The sequence below is a fragment of the Lepidochelys kempii genome, chromosome 4 (assembly GCF_965140265.1).
Source record: "Lepidochelys kempii isolate rLepKem1 chromosome 4, rLepKem1.hap2, whole genome shotgun sequence".
Taxonomy (NCBI): Eukaryota; Metazoa; Chordata; order Testudines; family Cheloniidae; genus Lepidochelys; species Lepidochelys kempii.
In genome coordinates this window covers 10118367-10138451 of record NC_133259.1, presented here as the reverse complement: position 1 = coordinate 10138451, position 20085 = coordinate 10118367, and the positions used below count along the sequence as shown (strand labels likewise).

Sequence of the window (20085 nt, the reverse complement as noted above, 5' to 3'; positions counted from 1 at the left end):
GTACACATCCAGAGTGTTCAGGCCTGTCTTTATGTCTCACTGTCTACACTTCTATTTGTACCCATGCTAGGGGTGTATATAGTTTATGTACTCAAACGCTGCTGAAAGGCGTGTGCAGTGTAGCTATACCCCAAGAGGTCATTGTAACTTTCTGTGCTTAATTTGCAACTTGCTAACTATAGACATTGCAACATTCCCTAGCACTAGTGAGCGTCACATTTATTGCGTGCTGTCATAACTGCAGAGAAAATTACCTTGTGAGGGAAGCATACAGAGTTTAATGTAGCTGTCGGGACTGCCGTGGAGAGGTTGAGGAACAACATGAGCTGCTGGAAAACTATTTCCAGCGTAAACAACTGTGCAGGTCAAAAGGCTCAGCACAGATCTAGTATAAAAAAATCTGAGTCAAGTAATATTCCAGCTGTAGTTGCATTCTCCCACCTTTCCTCACATGCCAGTGGGTCCAGCATCTAGCAAAGTAAAAAAATCCATCACTGCCATTGAAATGAACTGACAAACCATATTTTTACACCATCCCATTTTAGTTCAAACTCACTTGACACTTCCCAGGAACGGCGATCACCAAGCTAATGAAGAGTTTACTATAATCTGCTTTATTAAAGATATTACTGTACATCAAAATACATTACTTTATGGCATTGAGAAAAGGGCTTTAGAAAAAGATCCCTACATATATGCAGTTCGATTTCCGTAGCAGGATACACTAATACTACCATGCAGCACTTAGAGTTGAAGTATTTTTGAGCATAAAGGGACACTGTCAGATGAAAAATAAATTTTTAGTGACACTTTAGATAATTAGAACAAGTTTAAAAAATAAGCTACATAGTGAGAAGCTAGGTTTGTGATTTTCTGATTTCACTCAGCATGGAGAATGAAAGAGATACGGTTCTTTCATATATACCTCGAGCTACTTTCACACACTGGCTCTCACAAAGGAGGGCCATCCCGCAGCATTCAGACTGTCAACACTCTGGAGGGAACTATTTTCAGTATATTTTAACAATTGTTTTGTAAGATCTAGTTTCAAGAAAACAACCGCAAAAGCAAAGACTGGGCCTAAACCACCTGAGAGTGTCCCTAAATTCGAGAATTTTTGCAAAATTGCAGAATCAATGGAACTAACTATTTTTGGCCTCAATCCTGAAAAGACGAAGGCACATGCCTAACTTCATGCACCTGAATAGACTCACTGAAGTTAACAGACCACTGGCATATTTAAAGGAAGCATGTTGGTTCGACTTTTAGCATCGGGGCCTTCGGGGTGGAGAGAAATCAATGGCTAGTGTAATTGCAGCAGATGAAAGGAACTAAGATGTAGAGAAACCAGTTGAGAAAAGCAGCAGCTTTGAGCCCTGTTTTTAAAGTGTTGTATATCCACACTGATCTGACACACAGTAGCCTTGCTTTACATTAATAAACCTGCTCATTTTTACTTTGTGCAGGTTGTGGGAGTTGCAGATGAAGATAAATGATTTGTACCACTCCACCTCTTCCATCTATCGTCACCTCCATTTCCCAGACTTCATCCACCTACAAGTGTCACTCACAAACAAAATCTATTTACCAAAAAGATTGAAGACTTAAGCTTTCCTTAAGATACCACTCCAAGCTACTGACCTTCCCCGCGGATTTCTATGCAGAAGGGGTATCTGTCTATCCTTGCTGCCCTCTCTTCCTGGAAGCAACAGCCTCCACGGAATCTGGTCAGAGCCCTCAGATGCCACAGAATCAGTTCAGTTCTGACAGATGTTGCTTATAAATCATCTTATTAGAAATATGTATCTATACAGCATGGTAGAAAAGACATCTGAGCTCTCCTCTAAAATTTGCAGTTCTCAAGGACCAACACTGTGTGTGATGCACAGCACCACGGAAGGGGAAGTTCCACCAGACAAGAATGCTCTCCAGGGAGCATCACTGTAGAAAGCAGAGGGGTGAGATCTCACAGGCGCTCTGACATGGATCTGCACTTCACAACCACTGCAGTGGGGGAATCATAGGATATGCTAACAGCAGAGAGTGACAGTTTCCTAAGAAGCCTGAATACGGCGCCAGGAATTGGGATTTGTGATAGGACATTAACAGAGAAACCATTTGTACTATGAGACATTGTGGTGTGCCTTAGCAGCCATATCAAACAAGGATGGTTTTCTTTCCAGTAACATGCGATGTGGGTGGTAGTCACTGCTGCTCCAGAGCCATCCTGCATCCTCCGTCTTGAGCAGTGTTGTAGGATTCACAGCTTGTACACTTCATGCCTAAGATATGGAACTGTACTGTGGATCGGGCACTGCAATCATTGCAAAGGATCTGTAGTAAAAGAGAGTGGCCGTAAGACAAATGGGAGGCTGCATAAAACATTGTGCCTAGAACAAAACTTGCTTACTACCAGACATCTTTTTATTTTATTTGTATATTCTTATTTTATTTTTTGTTATTTCTAGTAAACAGGACTTGTCTTTTATTTTAGTTGGTTTTGATTTTTTTTAGTTTTGTTGATTTAGAATAAGTATTTTGTTTTTAATTTGATATTTTACATTTTTTTAAATGAGGCGTTTGTGTGTGTTTATTTACGCTGGGTTAGGTTTTAGCTATATTTTTTTGTTTTATAGGTATTATTTTGGGGGGGTTGGTTGGGGTTTTTTTTTTTTTAAGTTTATTATTTAGCAGCACATTTGTAAGACCACAGTGGTGGTAACTATTTGAATTTCTATTAATATTAGGCTTAAAGTACGAACCGGGGGCACCAACTCACCTCCTTTGGTACAGTATTGTTTTCAATTGTTTGTTGCTTGGCTATTAGTTGGGCAATGTGCACCAATCATTCTATTTTCCTCTGTATGAAGTCAGCGGTGTTAATGGGCAAGGGAGGTACAGGTGCAACGAGACTGGCCACCAGGGATTCTCTCTTTGTCTGTCACGACTTCTGTTACATTTTTATTTTTACACTTGGCCATAAGGCCTGGGTCCCAATCTCAGTCAAAGAGGTGAGGTTCAGATTCCCCGGCATGGTGTTGTCTCCACCGAGAAGTTGTGGTATTTCACAGCACATACTGTGTCCCTAGCAGTATCACCTCCTTCACTCTCTCTTTAACGACTAGTTGGGCCCAACCTCCCTCGCTGGTGGTCCGGTTTATTTTGGGCTGAGCACTTACAGGACCATCTGTGCTTGATTTGTTTACAGCAGGCTGTTTTTATTTTTTCCTTATGTTGCCATTTTTACACTGGGATAATGCTGGTTATAGGTCTTATTTTCTGTTGTACTTATATTGTTAATTTTTTATGATTTCCTGTTCATTTTAAACAGCAATTATAATTGGCACAGTTGAATTATTAATTTCATATGGTGCCCAAGGCTTAGCACCTTCTAAGCCTTGCAATCTGCAAATTTTCTTTTTTTAATATTATGCAATTTTTTTTTTTTTACTAATATGGTTTAGATAAGTGTGCTGTTTAACAACTTTGATTACCTTTTTATTTTTTGCATTAGATGCATAACAAATTTGGCCTTCCCAGACAATCAGCCTAAGTTTTTCCAGAACATGAAGACTGGAGAGGACACAAAGCTCTGGTTACACTATTCCCTCTGTGGGGGCTGCCTGACACTGCTCTATGAGACTTCAAATAATCCATTCTGGGAAATACGTTCTTTTCTACATCATCTAAAAAAGCAGAACCATCCTCAATCCAAGAAACACTAGGGAAGTGGGGCATCTGGGCTGGCTTTCCGCATGCTGCTGGAATAAGTTACATAGCCCTGATCCTAATTTAAGTTTCACTAGCAAGCAGAAGCCAGGCCCAACGTGGATGTCAAAGGCTGAGTTACCCTTGGCTAGAATAGTGGCACCCAATTTGCCACCCTAACGCTGGCAAACATCCGAGTGTTTTGCACAAACAGTGTGTTCACTCTGGAATGGGAAGAGAGCATACATTCCTGCTCCTGCAGAGGACAGTGGCTCCCTGATCTGGTGTTGTCTGACAATCCAAGATGTTTCAGAAGAGTAATTCCCCCGGCATCCCTTCCCCCCCGCTCAGTGCAATGCTATACCAGGCACTGGTGGGTAAGGAACAAAATAGTTCTTCACCTAGCTGGTCACCTTATCCCCTGAACATGAGAAACAACGGTTCTGCATCATGCCAAAGGGTAACATTACCTTTTGTTTCAGAGAGAGTTCCACTTGCTCTCTACTCCGACTAACAGGATGGTAGAGAGTGGCCAATAATGGAGGGAGACTGGAAGGGGGCATGGTGAGAAAAGGTGCCATTTACCTCCACCATCATGTTCCGATATTCCGTGGGCATAGGGGTTTGCGCCACTTCATCATCCAATTGTCGCCAGTACCTGGACATATCTAAAGCCGAGTGCATGCACAAGGGGCATCGGTAACCTCTGGCAAGGACACGAAATACAAGTCAGAAAGCTGCTGTGGTGACAGAGTCAGTTTAAATACATCAGGACAGGGAGGAAAACCCCAGGGAGGGAGAAGAGCTATTGAATGTAAAGGACAATGTTGGCACAAGGACAAATGGGGATAAACTGGCCATGAATAAATTTAGGCTGGAAATGAGCAGAAGGCTTCTGTCCACCAGAGGAGTGACGGGCTGGCACAGTCTCCCCACAGGAGCAGTGGGGCAAACAACCCCACTAGCTTTAAGATGTAGCTGATAAGTTTATGAATGGGATTATATGACAGTGTTGCCTGTGAAAGCAGGGGATTGGACTCAGTTACCCAGGAAGTCCCTTCCAGTCTTATGAACTGATTCCCATCCCAGTAGTCAATGAGAAAGGCGATGTACAACATGAACACATTGCAGTGTTTGCTGGAAGCAGCAGAGGAGAGACTGCTTTGTTAACAGTTGCTTTTAAATCGCTCAGTCCTGGATTGTCACAGCAATCTTTACTTCTCCAGCTCAGGAGTCTGCACGCACTGCCATGGTACTTAGGAAGAAGTGGGGTCAGAATACTCACTCTTTTAACATGTCTTCATAACAAGTTCTAAAAAGAAAACACAAGGCCACATTAGTAGCTACACGAAGAAGGTGAAGTCACTGTGCTTTAAACCCTCTGGACAGAAAAGTGGGGCTTCAACTGAGGGAAGAGTGAGCTAGCCAAAGAGCTATGGTTAAAAAATAATTTGTATGGCAGTGGAAAGAGGGAGGCAACCAAGCACCAACACTTAGTGTTTAGAGGGACCCAAGGACACCAGAATGTGTTAGGTCTCATTCTGACATCTTCAATAGTGAACTGGAGGAAGGAGTCAACAGCGTGGGAATGAAACTTGCAGATGATTCAAGATTACTCCAAACAACAGGGACAGAGAACAACTTCAGAGAGAGTTAGGGAGACGGGCAGAACACAACAAAGCAAGATTCAGTTAGGAAAACGTCATGCTGCTACATCTGGAGAACGTTAATCTACAACGTACAGTCAGTGGGAAGGGGAGCCTGGCAAACAGCAATGAAGGAGACCTAGGAATAGAAGAAAATCCAAGGTATTTCCAATGAGACATAATAGCGAACAAACAAAAAAGGGATAAGGACATTTTGGGTTGAATATAGAAGCATCGATGCACAGGACACGAAGGAAATATGTGACTCTGTTGTGACCACGCTCTGGGAGTACTGTATTCAGTTCTGGGCACCATGTCAGCATAAAAATTATGGACAAACTGGAAAGATTTCCTAGAGTAATAGAAACGTTCAGTGGACGCAAGGACAATGCAGAATGAAAATTAAGAGTTAAATATATAGACTGGTTAAGAGACAACTTGAGTCCTGGACCCTCCAACATGTTCCATGAAGTCAGACCCCTGTGCCTTCACAAAGCCCCATGGGGCTCTTCATTATAGGGCCAGAGTGAGGGGGCGGCACAACAGTCTGCACCAAGGAGGGCATTATATAGAGTGATATGCTGGAGTATAAGTGGTAACAACAAGAAATTAAGCAAGGGAAAATGTAAGATGAACATCAAGGAAGCCTCTCTGTCAGGAAGTTTTACTGGGTTGGGGAGAAGTCTCCAAAGGAAAGGACGGAAGCCCCATTGCTTGGGACATTCGGAACACCACTGAAGATAGCAGAGAACAATCAGCCTTGCATTAGTGAGGAGATGGACTGGAAGATACAACAGATATTTCCATTTCTGATACTGAGGATTCTACAGAAGTGGCTTTACCTATGAAGAAGGTGTCCACACGGCAGAACGTGAGCTCCAACACGTGAGGTGTGAATGTCCTGTTTCAAGACATAATTAACATGTATTTTCCCAAGTACCAAACACACCCAGAAAGCTAAAGTCAAAGCCAAAAGGGAAAAAGGATATTTCAATAGGTACACAATTAAGGTATAGAATTTACTTTCATGTAAACTTTTAATAGCTGAAACATTTAAAAAACCCAACCCTTACCTCTAAACATATTGGACAGTCCTGCCTGGAGACATTTTCAATGCACTTTGTAAAGAAAAAAAAAAGGCAGCTTAACAGGAAAGAAAAATAAATGTAGATTCTTGCATAATAGAAGTATCTGGATCTACATTTCCTGAGAATATATAAAAGTTTCATGAAACCTTTTACTACTCCGAACATGGGTTCAAATTCCATCAAAGGGGATTCTGGTAAAATCTGTGAATGCTAAAATTTCCAATTTTAATATTTTTAATTGTTTATGGGACTTCCAAAAAAACAAAACAAAAAAAAAAACAAACTACTAGACCACACTAGGAAAGTGGCAAATCAAACTGACAAAATCTTAAAACATTTCTAGAAGAGTTAATCATAGATACGTGGACCTCCAGATGTACAATGAAATTTCAAAGAGTATATTCCAGGGGATTCACATGGCAAGGGAAGCAATACAGAAGTCCAATGCTGATCAATGTTGCTGTTCAGGACTGCGATCCATTGATGGAAGGAGGAGAGTATGCATAGCACTGGTCTGTATTATAAATGGGTCTAGCTAGGATGTACCAGCTCTCATTTTCTTAAGCACAGTGATGGGGGTAGCGGTGTTCTTTTTAAATGAAATTATAGAGTATTACATTCATACCTTATGTTTTCCTTGAAAACTCAAAGCTAGACATAAGTTACATTTTGAACAATGGAAAAAGTCTTCTTTTGGACCAATCCTAAAGAGACAGGCAGTTGGTTAGGAATAGTTTGCCAATTTCTGTACAATTTACATTTTAATACCTGCAAGAAAAGTTATAAACTTATAAAAGATGGTCTCCCAGATCAAGAAAACGATTTTAAAAGGTTTTAAAAGATTTTGATTACACAAAGAGCTGTCAAAAGCACAAGATTTTTAACTGTTTCCTTCGAGTCGTTACATTAAATATTCTTAAGTGTCACGTTTGACAACCACCAGTGCAACTTAAAAATAAAGTATATTTTCGAGATGATGGCCCTTGTTTTATGGTAGCCACCAACTTTCCCCCCCTCTTTAGCACTTATTAATTTTCACACTGGCAGACATTTACAATAGCTGCAGTGCAAGAAAACTGCTTCAACAGATGCCTGTACGAAAATCATTCCCCACCATTATGTGTTCAATGACATTTTTAAAGATCAAGCTTTCTTTGTTTTTGAGCTACATCAGAAGGAAAAGCTTATCTCCAATATGAGGCCTGCTTCCCTGAGTCTCAAAAAACCCATGATTAGTCACAGATTTGCAGACTCTACCCCTGTTATTTTCTAGTAACAATAGATCTAACTATAATTAGCACAGGTTAAACAGATACTTGTTTTTACACATTTTCTATTACATAAACACAGTTCAAATCTCTCTGAAAGTCATGCATTTAGGAAGAACTTTATCTAAACCCAATCTCTGGAAACGAAGGCTCTGAAATATCATGTTAATGTTCTCTCTAAAATGAAGAGAAATTAGCACCAACATGTTTATAACTAAGTCAGAAATTCTAAGACTGCTTTCTTTAATATTAATTAGTGGTACAGAGCAGTTAGATGAAAATGGAAAGCATAGGTCTGCTGCAGGAAGCTGCTATAATTTAAACACAGAACAATATCAACTTAATTCATCCACCAAAGGTTTCAAGAGTTTGTGTAGATCTTTTTAAGGACAAATTTTTTGCAGCAGTGGGAAATTAAGAAGTCTTTCCCACCCCCAACAAACATTACAGATCTTTTACCCAAAGTACAGTGCTCTACTGCATATTCTGTTTTTGGAGTTCTACACATGAAATGAGTGCAGAATATGCAACAGAGGATCGGGAGGCGGGTGGGGTGGATTTTTCCCTTCCCAGACCACATTAAACCTGTGCAACATCACTAGAAGATTGATTTTAGCGAACAAAAGGGAATCATGTAGTTTAAGACCTACAATCGGAATTGTTTTAGGAAAATCCATTTTAACTGGGCATTTAAAAGCAACAGAAAGCTTTTAAACTCATTACTTGAGTAAACTTTCCCCTTTATTAATGAGAATTCAGTGTAAAAGGACACCCCCCTGAATTTTCCCATGTCTACATTACCCACCAAGGCAAAAAACTATATGCAAATAACGGAATGACTTTTTTTAAGTGTTCTTTAAGCAAGACGTATTTTTAAACTTATAGCTGCTTGCTAACATCCTGAATTCTTACACACAATGCATAATTTCAATTTCAAAATACAATATCTTAAAGTTACCAATATTTAAGCCAACCTAAGCAGAATTGCTTTAAAAACTTGGAAACGCAAACAACATTGAAGAAAAAATATTAATAATTTTAAATACAGTACCTACAAATTCCACACTTCTCACAGTGATACTGCTTCTTGTCTTTGTCAAACAGGTGGCATATACCGCAGTAATATTCTCCGAACATACTGCTGCAATCCTCACAACTCTGTTGAGCCTACAAGTACATACACATAATGTAAGCAATAAGAACTACCAGCATTTTGCTAGAAAAGGGGGGGGTTCTTTTAGTTCTTCAAGCTAGCACTTTAATGAGCCATTATTACTAGAGTTAGACTTAACACTTTGTGAGCACAGCCTGTTGTCCTACATCACAGAGCCTATACTTTCAGGATCTTATATGGCTTTGTACCCACAAAAAAGATGCATATATGCAAGTTCAGAGTTAAGACATTTTAGGCAGGCAATTCTAGTATCACCGTAAGTCCATATTTACACCTGCCAATCCTGACAGGATTTTTATACAATTTCCTTATTCTTTTAATCAAAAACAGTCTTCACTAGGGACATTTTACATGCTGTCTAAGGAATTAGACTTCAGACTTTGTCTTACAGAACAAGCCTGAGAAATAGGAATATAGGATTTGCCATACTTGGTCAAGCCACTGAGTTTGGGTGGACACAAGATAGAGTCCCATGTCGTCCCACCACCCTCCCCGCTACATTCTTATTACTGTGGCAGTATATTGAAGGGGGGGGGGGATCAAATCTAGACACAAATCCTGTACACAGCATTCGTCCAGAGATAGCAAAACAGCAGAATGAAAAAGATACAGTTGTAAGTTTCATTATCTAGCTGAGTTTTCTATAGCACCTATCTCTGCACTTACTAGTGCTGCTGCGGAAGTGCTACCTGCAGGAACACAGGGAACGATCAGAAGCTACAGGAGAGACACTAAGGTCCTGTCCACACTACAAATGTAACAAAGCCAAGGGACTTAGTTGTAAGAGTTTCACTCTATAACCTTAACCCTGTTCTGTAGCCAGGCTAGAGTGTTTATATTAGTTTTGCTAGGAACTGAAACCACCTCTCTCTTCCTCTAATGTTAACTGTCTAGGTAACAGAGAGAGAATTAATGCAACTTACCCCTAAAATATAGGAATTCCCTTTACTCTTCTCTTACCATTTGAAGGAAAGGAAAAATCTACCCCCCCACACACAGAGTAAAATTAAGACCCTCTATTAAGCATCTGTGTTTTATAATCCCATTCAGAGATAACAACTGCAGTCACCACATATTGAAAAGATTAAAGTATACACCATTACCTGCTGGATGCTTTTGCACTTTGCACACTGCACTTGTTTTACTTTAAAACGATCCATCGGATGATCTTCCTTGCTGTCATGACACAGACGGCAAACGTAAAACTTACCGCAGCAAGGAGCCTGTAAAAACAAAGAAGAGGAGACAAACGATGAGGAAATCAAAATGTAAGTTACAGCGAACGGGGGCGCCTAGGTTTCATTTACCCTTGTAGCGTTTCAAAGCCCTAGACTAGGTCACGTTGGTGGAGCTGGAGACAGCACAAGCTTGGTCTCTTCTTTGCAAGGTATCCGCGGGCGGGAGCGGCCGGACTTGGGGACGGAGAGGAAGGAAAAGGGAAGCTCCCGCTTGCGTGGGCAGACAGTGAAAACGTGCACCCTGGAGCACGCCTCAGACGAGGTCTACGCCCCGTCAACCAATGCTTCCGAGCCAAAAGCTCCAGCGGGGGAGAGGGGCGCGTCCCGCAGCCGCTCGGCGCCGCAGAGTCGGGCAGCTCGCGGGGCAGGGGCCGTCCGCCGGGCCCCGGCCCCGGCAGAGAGGGGAGGCGCCCGGCACGGCGCCCAGGCCCCTCTCGCGGGGCGGGGGTGGGCGGCCCAGGGGAAGGGCAAAGCCCGGGCGAGGCGGCCGGAGAAGCCGCTCGGGGCGGCCCCGCGAGAGCCGCGGCGGGAGCGGCTCCCAGAGCCGAGCCCGGACCGCGGGGAGCGAACCGAGCCCGCCCCCACCTGGAGCAGGCAGCTGCGGCGATAGTGCTCGCAGCCGGCCTCCGCCGCCGCCGCCGCCATGGCCGCTCTGCCCGCCCGCCCGCGGCGCCGCTCTGCCCGCTCGCCCGCCTCTTCTCTATGGGGAAGGGCCGCCGCCTCCCGGAACCACTTCCGGCCGCCGCCGTGAGCGGCACTTCCGGCGGGCGAAGCGGGGCGGAAGCGAAGAGCCCGGAGGAGGAAGCGCCGCTGCCCCCAGGTACCCGGAACCTCCCCCGCGCGCGCCGGGCCTGGTGGTTCCCCCCCCGCCGGGGCAGCTCTGGGTACCTCAGCCTGTCCCGCCCCGCGTGACGTCCCTCCCGCTGTTCCGCGAGGGCGGGAACCGAAGGAGCTGCCCGCGGCTTCGCAGCCCGTTAAGGAGCACGTGACTGCCCCCGCCCCCCAGCCCCGCGCGCGCGCGCCCGCCCGCCCCCGTCCAGCCCCGCGCGCCCGCCCGCCCCCGTCCAGCCCCGCGCGCGCTCCCCCAGCTGTGATAAAAGCGAATGAAACCCGGACACGCCGCGGGGCTGCCTTCGCGTGTCACTGGCCAGGGACCCGCCGTGTGACCCGATGTCCCGATTTTATAGGCACAGCCCCGATATTTGGGGTCTTTTTCTTATAGAGGCTCCTATTCCTCCCCCCCCACACACACACACCCAGCCCCCCCCCGTCCCAATTTTTCACACTTGCTGCCTGGCCCCCCTAAAGGCCACCGGTGGTGTCGCTGGACGGCGTCGTGTGGGTGGCCATGCCCCGGTGCCCGGGCTCACGCGGACACACCCGGCCGGCCAGGCTCAAGGGGGCCGTCCCGCCCTCACCCCATTTCCTTCCCCGCTCAGCCTCGCTCTTTCCCCAGTTCTGCGATGAGCCACCCGTGCCATGGTGAAGAGCTGCTCGGCCATCGGCTGCGCGTCTAGATGTTTGCCGAATTCCAAGCTACGAGGGCTGACGTTTCACGTGTAAGGTTCAGACTCGTGTAAGCTGACGGGGGAAGTAACTCAGTTTGAACCTGGGGCCAGGGGTGAGCCCGTTCCATGCTCCGTGAGCTAGAGTTAAGAAATCCAGGCTCTAGTCCCAGTGCTGCTACTGATCTGGACCCTGCTCATGGGAACTGGTCCATGGTGGGGTAGGACCTCCTGCTGCAGGAGGGATGCTTGCAGGGAGCAGGACCTTGCCTTGTAGCGTTGGTCTTTTACCGCCTCTCTGCACATTCATTACCCCATCTGGAAAATACTAAAACTTTGTAAATATCTTTGAAGAGAGAAATGAAATAATTAGCACACAGAAAGTATCGTCAGTCCACTGTTTTTGTTCCTTGCCCTGTTTTAGTGTTGTACATTTCAAGCTTTTTCTGTGGTCAAGCTGCTTGCCTTCACCGGTGGTTCAAACAGGGTGTAGGCCCTGAAATGTTTACAGTTCATAGAAAAGTCATTTGAAAATGGTTGGCTTCTAGTGTGTTAAAGTAACAACCTTCATAATGGGGAAGCTACTGGAAATACAGAGCACACTCTAAAAAGAGAGAACTTGGTACAATTCAGCAACAGATATTTTATTAGCCATTAAAACAGCTCATGCCCAGACCTCTGATATTTTGACTTTCACCATGTCTTGTTTATGGAGTTAGTTATAAAGTCAAAATATTTATAATCAAATTGATTAATAGTGAACAAAGAACGAGACATAAACGTGCTCCTGCCAGTGCAGTGACTAACTACTATCAATACAAACAGGGCTTTGGAGCTGTGCTCTGGCTCCGCTCCAGCTCCAGGCAAAAACCTGCAGTTTCACTGCTCCGCGCTCCAGCTCCGGGCTCCGCTCCAAAGCCCTTAATATAAAGACTATGTTGTCACAATCCATTGGTATTATTTGAACTTTTTCCTGGAGTGTGATAGAGTGGAAGGAACAGTTATTTTCTCTCTGCTGGTTATCGAACATAAAAGATTAGGGCATAGATAAACTGGGCATTTAGGTGGAAACCCAAAGACAGAGAAAGTGTTAACAAAAGATAGTTCCATAGGATCCAAAAAACTATATAAATTGCCTTCATCACTAAACATGGCCCTTTACCCCATATCTGAGCTCTTTTATTAAGGAACTAATAGAAAGTACATTCTGTTCAGAGTGGGCAGTGTCAATAACTCCCCTCCATTCTGGACAGTAGTCAGAGGTTGCAGAACAGCTGATGGGGTTAGAGATAGCTCAGTGGTTTGAGCATTGGCCTGCTAAACCCAGGATTGTGAGTTCAATCCTTGATGGGGCCATTTAGGGATGGGGCAAAAATTGGGGATTGGTCCTGCTTTGAGTAGGGGGTTGGACTAGATGACCTCTTGAGGTCCCTTCGAACCCTGATATTCTATGATGTCTCCTGATGGGTTGTCTCCATTTACTAGTAGACCGTATGAGGAATGGTATCTTTCTCTCTGGTCTGCTACTGCACCAGTGTGATGCTCTCAGGCAAAGTGAGGTGAGCAGGCTGGAGAAATCCTCTGATATTAAAGCTTCTAACTAATTCCTGCCCTACACATGAGGAACCTGAAAGAAGAATCAGCCAAAGAATCTCTAGCTATTGCATTACATTCTGCCAACCTTAACACAACCACCAAAATACAATTATCTTAAATTTTGTCCAAATGTGGATTAAAATAGACCCTAGAGGGTCTATTTCTGCCCATGCGTCTATATTTGTTCCATTAAAGATAATCTTGGGAGGGAGGGAGGAACAGAATGTTGGGAATCATTAAGAAAGGAAGAGATAATAAGACAGAAAATGTCAGATTGCCTCTATATAAATCTTTGGTACACCCATATCTTGAATACTGCGTGCAGATGTGGTTGCCCCATCTCAAAAAAGATATATTGGAATTGGAAAAGGTTCAGAAAAGGGCAACAAAAATGATGAGGGTATTGAACAGCTTTCGTATGAGGAAAGATTAATAGGAGTGGGACTGTTCAGCTTGGAAAAGAGATGACTAAGGGGGGATATGATAGAGGTCTATAAAATCATGACTGTTGTAGAGAAAGTAGAAAAGGAAGTGTTATTTACTCCTTCTCATAGCACAAGAACTAGGGCTCACCCAATGAAATTAATAGGCAGCTCATTTAAAACAAACAAAAGGAAGTATTTCTTCACACAACACACAGTCAACCTGTGGAACTCCTTGCCAGAGGGTGTTGTGAAGGCCAAGACTATAACAGGGTTCAAAAAAGAACTAGGTAAATTCATGGAGGATAGGTTCATCAATGGCTATTAGCCATGATGGACAGGGATGGTGTCCCTAGCCTCTGTTTGCCAGAAGCTCGGAATGGGCGACAGAGGATGGATCACTTGATAAGTACATGTTCTGTTCCTTCCCTCTGAAGCATCTGGCATTGGTCACTGTCCGAAGACAGGATACTGAGCTAGATGGACCTTTGGTCTGACCCACTTTGGCCGTTCTTATGTAACTCATTCACTTGGCATTTCTTCTCCTTATTCGTACATGCTGCCTTGTTTGTAAACTCAGTGATTTAGAATGGCTGCTTCTTGCCATCAAAATAGTATTTTGTATTTTTCTTTCCAAAATACAAATGAACTCAAATGTCTGTCCCATTGGGTAATAATAATATCTTAGAAATAAAGATTAGCATAATGAAAGGGTGCAGAAAACAATCGTATCACAGGGTGTGTATCCCATGATTATCCAAAGAAACATTTTAAGGCTTTCCTTTGTTTCATCCCAGACTCAACCATAAAAAGTCATTGTCTAAACACTGTAGCCACAAAGTAACATGATTCTCATAATGCTGGTTATAATAGTCAAAATAATCCAGACTCGGGTGTGGGTGTGTGGCTGTGGAAATTTTAAAAACTTATGTGGCTTTTTCACTCACAGAACTAGATATCTCAAAAAATTCATTACATGTGTCATCCTTTAAAATAGAGCAGTCATTTTCATATCATCTGAGTGTGGAATATTTATGTCTAAACTAATCACTTCTAGCCTGCCCAAAATTGACAAAAGAATAGTCTTATGAAATGTGAAGTGTCTGGTATCTCTGAAATGAAAGGCCATATAGAAATAGCCTCTAGGAGTAGTCAGTGGAAACAGTCACTACATTGGCTGCAGAACTGAACCCATCTCTGTCATTTTGTATTTACCAAGTCAGTTCCTTGAGGATTTATGAATTATTACTGTAAACAGGCTTCAAGTGAATTAATTTGACTCAAAAGGTTGTGGTGGTGGACACAGCCCCTTTCTTCCTGCACAGAAGGTCATAACATGGTGGGGTCTGTAACCAGAGCATAAGGAGGGGTCTGCTAGGTGGTACTAGCAGGGCATGGCTAGGTAGAGTAGGGTGTGGGTGCCAACCTGCACACAGGCTACACATTGTCTGAAGGAGCGATCACAAAGCTACCTGTAAGTGTGCCCTTTTACAATCATGAGTTACAGAAACTTATGTAAGGCCAGAGACTCTGCAGAATAGAATGGTGATCTATTCAACTTGCTTTCCTGTCTGCACACTTGTCCTAGATTCCCCACTGATGAGGAGGCCAAAAGAAGGTGGGTGTTGGCCATGAAAAGACTCGATGTGAACTCTGCAGGTATGTGGGAGCCTAAGAAAGCAGATGTGTTATGTTCGCGCCACTTTAAGAAGTCAGACTTCGACACAAGAGGTCCCAACATCAGGCTCAAACCTGGAGTCATCCCTTCCATTTTTGAATTTCCTTCTCACTTCCAGGTTGGTCTTTATAATCTGCAGGTGATTGTTCCTATATTTAACTGTATTGGCAAACATGGGCAAGCTTTTCCCCGCACTTTACATAGAACTCAGAAGATGTTTTCTTCTTTTGGATTATCACTAGGTAACAGGAGAGGAGGTGGAAAAATATTGTGCCCAAAGATTAGCATCTTTCTGGGCCTGTTCTGTCTCCCAATACTTATGCAGAACTGCCTGAAGAAACAGTGCAGGATCATGCCCTTAAAGGCTTTTTTTTAAATAACCATTGTGAGTCCGAACAAGAAATGGTCAAGTACATGAAAAAAGGAGAAGTGAAACGGATCACCTGAAGTCTAGCCAAATGCCTATTCTGTGAGCTCTTCAGGGCAGGGATTTGCTTTATAGCTGGCATAATGAGGTCCTGATCCTTTACTGGGCTTCCTAATACAAATCAATAATAATATCATTAAATAAATTCCCAACATACCAAAAAGACTGGGCTGGAGAGCTCCTCACCTTGGAGATCTGACTGTCATTACAGGAACTATTTAATGAATAGCCTTTAGCATCCCAATTCAGTGTGGGACTTATTCGTCACTTCACCTTTCCCCTGCTTCCAGCACACAGTAGCCACACATTAGCCTCCACAATCCCATCTCTTTCTGATGTCTCTGTCTCAATAACTGAAGTGTGAAATATATGTTTATAACAGCAGAGACAAGGAAAAGTTCATGGCAGACGAAACTCCCCACTGAAAACACTGCCAGTAACAGTTCATAACCACCAGCTTGTGGATTTGCCTTCCAGTACAGGAGAATTTCATTCCCAATTCATCTTGGTAAGTAAAGTGACTTATTTGAACCACCTAAATATAGCAGACTTTCAACACAGTGGGGCATACTCACTGCCAGTGTAAGTCCAGGGAATGGCATCCTCTTAGGTCATCAGTGCATTTCGGCTCAGTGTCCGTTTTCATTTGTGTTAGGGCATCAGTTCAAGGATCTCCCTCAGATTTATTGTTCACCAGAGAGCAGTTAGAGGTATCTCCATTTCTCATACGTTGTTCCACCATTAAGCCATAGTGGATTAACTACCTTGAAGGCAAGCTTCACATGCACATCGCATGGTTTTGCAAAAAGTGATTGCTAATGGGAGTTGGGATTGGCCTTTTAAACAGTCTCTTAATTCCTTCTTGGTGAATGGGGAGAATGTGTGGAAGTCTGAGATCTTTGAGAAAGGTGAGACTGTCTCATGTATTGAATTTTGTTTTCAGGAGCACAGTTACAGCATACTGGACAGTCCAAAGAAACTGAAGTGTAAATTAGATCAAGTAATCAGTGAGCTCGAAGAGGCCAAGGAATGTCTGAGGAACACTTTAGACAGAGAACGACAACGCAGAGAATCACTGAGGACGATGATCCAGGAGCTGGAAAACAATTGTCTAATCAGCCCCGAAACAGCCTGTAAGCTGGATGTTTACTGCTGGGAGTGGTCTGAGGCGAGCACACAGGAGAAGACTGTCAACTGAAGGAACGGCAGCGGGAATAACTGCAAAGGTTCTCCTCAGGTTCAGCATTCAGAAGTGGGATGTTTTAAGTTGGCTATCAGCACTCAATGAACACGACCAAACAGATCTTTGGAGAAGCAGTTTCTCTAAAGATACCATCTGGGCAAGATCTTTGCTCCTGGGACATAGCTCCCTTGTGTAACAAAGTGTCTTGGTCTCTGAGGGCTGAGGTAGTGGTCAGGAGTGCGAGCTACAAAAGACAAAATATAAATGTAAACAATCGTTGCACTAGCAGGGTGAGGGACCTCTAGCTTAGATTTCATAATGCACAACCTTAGAGAGGCCCTAAGAGTACAAATCAGGACTAAAACAGTGCATATGAGACTTGGAGTTGGAGAGGGTGGGGAAGTCTCATGGGCAGGCTTTGGAGATAAGTTCAACATCCCCTATTTGTACGGGTAAGAGAAAGTGATGGAAGATTATAAGTGATCTTGGCAGTAGCTATGAGTTGAGCTGTTCACCAGGGGAAAGACTAGGAGAAGGAAAAGGAGCTTCTCCAGAATCATGACTCATCGTGGACTGGATTTAAATGAAATTTTCTAATGTCTGGACTAGGGCTGTCAAACGATCAAAAAAATTAATCACACAATTAATCACGCTGTTAACAATAGAGTACCATTTATTTAAATATTTTGGATGTTTTCTACATTTTCAAATGTATTGATTTCAATTACAACACAGAATACAAAATGTACAGTGCTTATTTTATATGTATTTTGGATTACAAATATTTGCACTGTAAAAAAAACACAAAAGAAATAGTATTTTTCACTTCACCTAATACAAGTATTGTAGTGCAATCTCTTTATCATGAAATTTGAACTGACAAATATAGTTATGTAAAAAAAACCCCATACCCTGAATTCAAAAATAAAACAATGTAAAATTTTAGAGCCTACAAGTCCACTCAGTCCTACTTCTTGTTCAGCCAATCACTCAGATAAGTCTGTTTACATTTGCAGGAGATAATGCCCGCTTCATGCACTAAAGATTCATATGTCCCTTCATGCTTCAACCAGCGCTCCAGAGGACGTGCGTCCATGCTGATGACGGGTTCTGCTCGATAACGATCCAAAGCGGTGCAGACTGACGCATGTTCATTTTCATCATCTGAGTCAGATGCCACTAGCAGAAGGTTGATTTTCTTTTTTGGTGGTTCGGGCTCTGTAGTTTCTGCATCGGAATGTTGCTCTTTTAAGACTTCTGAAAGCATGCTCCACACCTCATCCCTCTCAGATTTTGGAAGGCACTTCAGATTCTTAAACCTTGGGTCGAGTGCTGTAGCTATCTTTAGAAATCTCACATTGGTACCTTCTTTGTGTTTTGTCAAATCTGCAGCGAAAGTGTTCTTAAAATGTGCTGAGTCATCATCTGAGACTGCTATAACATGAAATATAGGGCAGAATTCAGGTAAAATAAAGCCGGAGACATATAATTCTCCCCCAAGGAGCTCAGTCACAAATTTGATTAACACTTTTTTTTTTTTAAACAAGCATCATCAGCATGGAAGCATCTCCTCTGGAATGGTGGCCGAAGCCTGAAGGGGCAAATGAATGTTTAGCATATCGGGCATGTAAATACCTTGCAACGCCGACGACAAAAGTCCCATGCAAATGCCTGTTCTCACTTTCTGGTGACACTGTAAATAAGAAGTGGGCAGCATTATCTCCTGTAAATGTAAACAAACGTGTTTGTCTTAGCAATCGGCTGAACAAGAAGTAGGACTGAGTAGACGTGTAAGCTCTAAAGTTTTGCATTTTGTCTTTGAGTGCAGTTACGTACCAAAGAAAATCTACATTTGTAAGTTGCACTTTCACAATTAAAGAGATTGCACTACAGTACTAGTATGAGGTGAAATGAAAAACTATTTCTTTTATCATTTTTTCAGTGCAAATATTTGTCATAAAAAAGTGAGCAGTGTACACTTTATATTCTGTGTTGTAACTGAAATCAATATATTTGAAAATGTAGAAAAACATCGAAAAATATTTAATAAATTTCAATTGGTATTCTATTGTTTAACAGTGCGATTAAAACTGCGATTAATCGCAATTAATTTTTTTGAGTTAATCGCATGAGCTAACTGCAGTTAATCGACAGCCCTAATCTGGATCTTTACTACCCGGGAGTGCATGTGCAGAGCTCCTAAGATGGAGCTTGATAAATTTATGAATGGGATTAGATGAGATGGTTGTCTGCAATAGCAGGGCACTGGACTCTGACATCCATGCCACTCCTGCGTACCTATGATTTCACTTCAGCTGTTCTTTCAAGGGTCCAGGTGAAGTTTGGCCCAGGATGTTTTAAGAGCATGGATTGATCATTTGTTCTTCTCTGTATCGTGAGTGTATTAGATGCAACGCATCAGTCACTAATTCTGCAATCAGCATGTGGCATTTTCCAGAAGATTTTCCTGGTCTAAGATTTGCATCAATTTGGAATGAGTTCAGGTGCATTATAAACAGGAAACGTAAGCCCTTTGCAAAGAGTGTTGGTGGGAAAGAGGTAGCTATTCTGGGCACTGTTTTCTTAGAGTGGGATTTGCTAAACACCAGTGTATGAACTCCGTGCTCAAGGGCTGGGTGTAGTGTGCTCAACAGGGAAGCTGCTAATAACACTTGTTTCAGTTCAGTATCCACAGTTCTTATAAAACCAGTGTAAATGTAATTACAGGAGCTCATAGTGTTATGCAGAGTAAGAATGCACCTAGGGCAACTTTTATCACCTTCTGCTATACGTAGTTTCTGCAATATTTAGTAGCATTGATAATTCATACACACAGTAGCCACATTTGCTTAATGGCTTCTTGGTTCAGGATCTAGGCTGTTAAGAATCCTTTGCTCTTAGGGGAAGAGACAGAAAAAACACCCTTATGCTGATAGCAGGAAGGGGGATGAAGATGCATTGTGACTTTTCCTAAATATTCTCAAACAAGTGTTATATTTAATCCAGAAGATACTTTATGTTTTTAATACAATGATCTATTTATGATGATCAGTCACAGTAAAAAATGGAAAGACATTATATGGGGTTATTTGTTCTTTTTTCTTATTGCCTCCATAACATGCCCTAGAGTGTTACAACTATCCCCCAGGCAC

At 42.9% G+C, this 20085-nt stretch overlaps 2 protein-coding genes across 6 annotated transcripts; one reads left to right on the top strand and one right to left on the bottom strand.

The window, feature by feature from the left end:
• Positions 1-593: 593 nt before the first annotated feature.
• Positions 594-11090, bottom strand: RCHY1 (ring finger and CHY zinc finger domain containing 1). Of its 3 annotated transcripts, none has more exons than XM_073340357.1 (9): positions 11011-11090; positions 9988-10107; positions 8762-8877; positions 7068-7146; positions 6428-6472; positions 6197-6255; positions 4994-5020; positions 4294-4414; positions 594-2334 (listed from the first exon to the last, which is right to left on the bottom strand). In XM_073340357.1, the coding sequence occupies exons 2-9, from the start codon at positions 10042-10044 to the stop codon at positions 2206-2208; spliced, it is 633 nt and encodes a 210-aa protein (XP_073196458.1). In that variant the 5' UTR covers positions 10045-10107; positions 11011-11090; the 3' UTR covers positions 594-2205. The 3 variants fall into 3 exon arrangements, with proteins under 3 accessions (XP_073196458.1, XP_073196455.1, XP_073196456.1); XM_073340354.1 differs by lacking the exon at positions 11011-11090 and adding an exon at positions 10708-10957; XM_073340355.1 differs by lacking the exon at positions 11011-11090 and adding an exon at positions 10192-10512.
• Positions 10508-20011, top strand: THAP6 (THAP domain containing 6). 3 transcript variants are annotated; one of them, XR_012158426.1, is made up of 6 exons: positions 10508-10942; positions 11579-11681; positions 15234-15441; positions 16133-16258; positions 16694-18397; positions 18481-20011. XR_012158426.1 is itself a non-coding variant. In XM_073340358.1 (5 exons), the coding sequence occupies exons 2-5, from the start codon at positions 11602-11604 to the stop codon at positions 16946-16948; spliced, it is 669 nt and encodes a 222-aa protein (XP_073196459.1). In that variant the 5' UTR covers positions 10508-10942; positions 11579-11601; the 3' UTR covers positions 16949-20011. The 3 variants fall into 3 exon arrangements, 2 of the variants coding, with proteins under 2 accessions (XP_073196459.1, XP_073196460.1); XM_073340358.1 differs by having other exon boundaries at positions 16694-20011; XM_073340359.1 differs by lacking the exon at positions 10508-10942 and adding an exon at positions 10984-11103 and having other exon boundaries at positions 16694-20011.
• The last annotated feature ends 74 nt before the right edge of the window (positions 20012-20085 follow it).

Bases quoted from the DNA above. Each gene is read 5' to 3' on its own strand.
- RCHY1 (XM_073340354.1), bottom strand. From the start codon at position 10,767: ATGGCGGCGGCGGCGGCGGAGGCCGGCTGCGAGCACTATCGCCGCAGC. The intron at 7,147-8,761 runs GTACTGTATTTA...CTGTCTCTTTAG, and splicing joins GAGAAGTGTGGAATTTGTAG to GATTGGTCCAAAAGAAGACT. The intron at 6,256-6,427 runs GTAAGGGTTGGG...GTCTTGAAACAG, and splicing joins ACTGTCCAATATGTTTAGAG to GACATTCACACCTCACGTGT.
- THAP6 (XM_073340358.1), top strand. From the start codon at position 11,602: ATGGTGAAGAGCTGCTCGGCCATCGGCTGCGCGTCTAGATGTTTGCCG. The intron at 11,682-15,233 runs GTAAGGTTCAGA...CACTTGTCCTAG, and splicing joins CGAGGGCTGACGTTTCACGT to ATTCCCCACTGATGAGGAGG. The intron at 16,259-16,693 runs GTAAGTAAAGTG...TTTTGTTTTCAG, and splicing joins TTCATTCCCAATTCATCTTG to GAGCACAGTTACAGCATACT.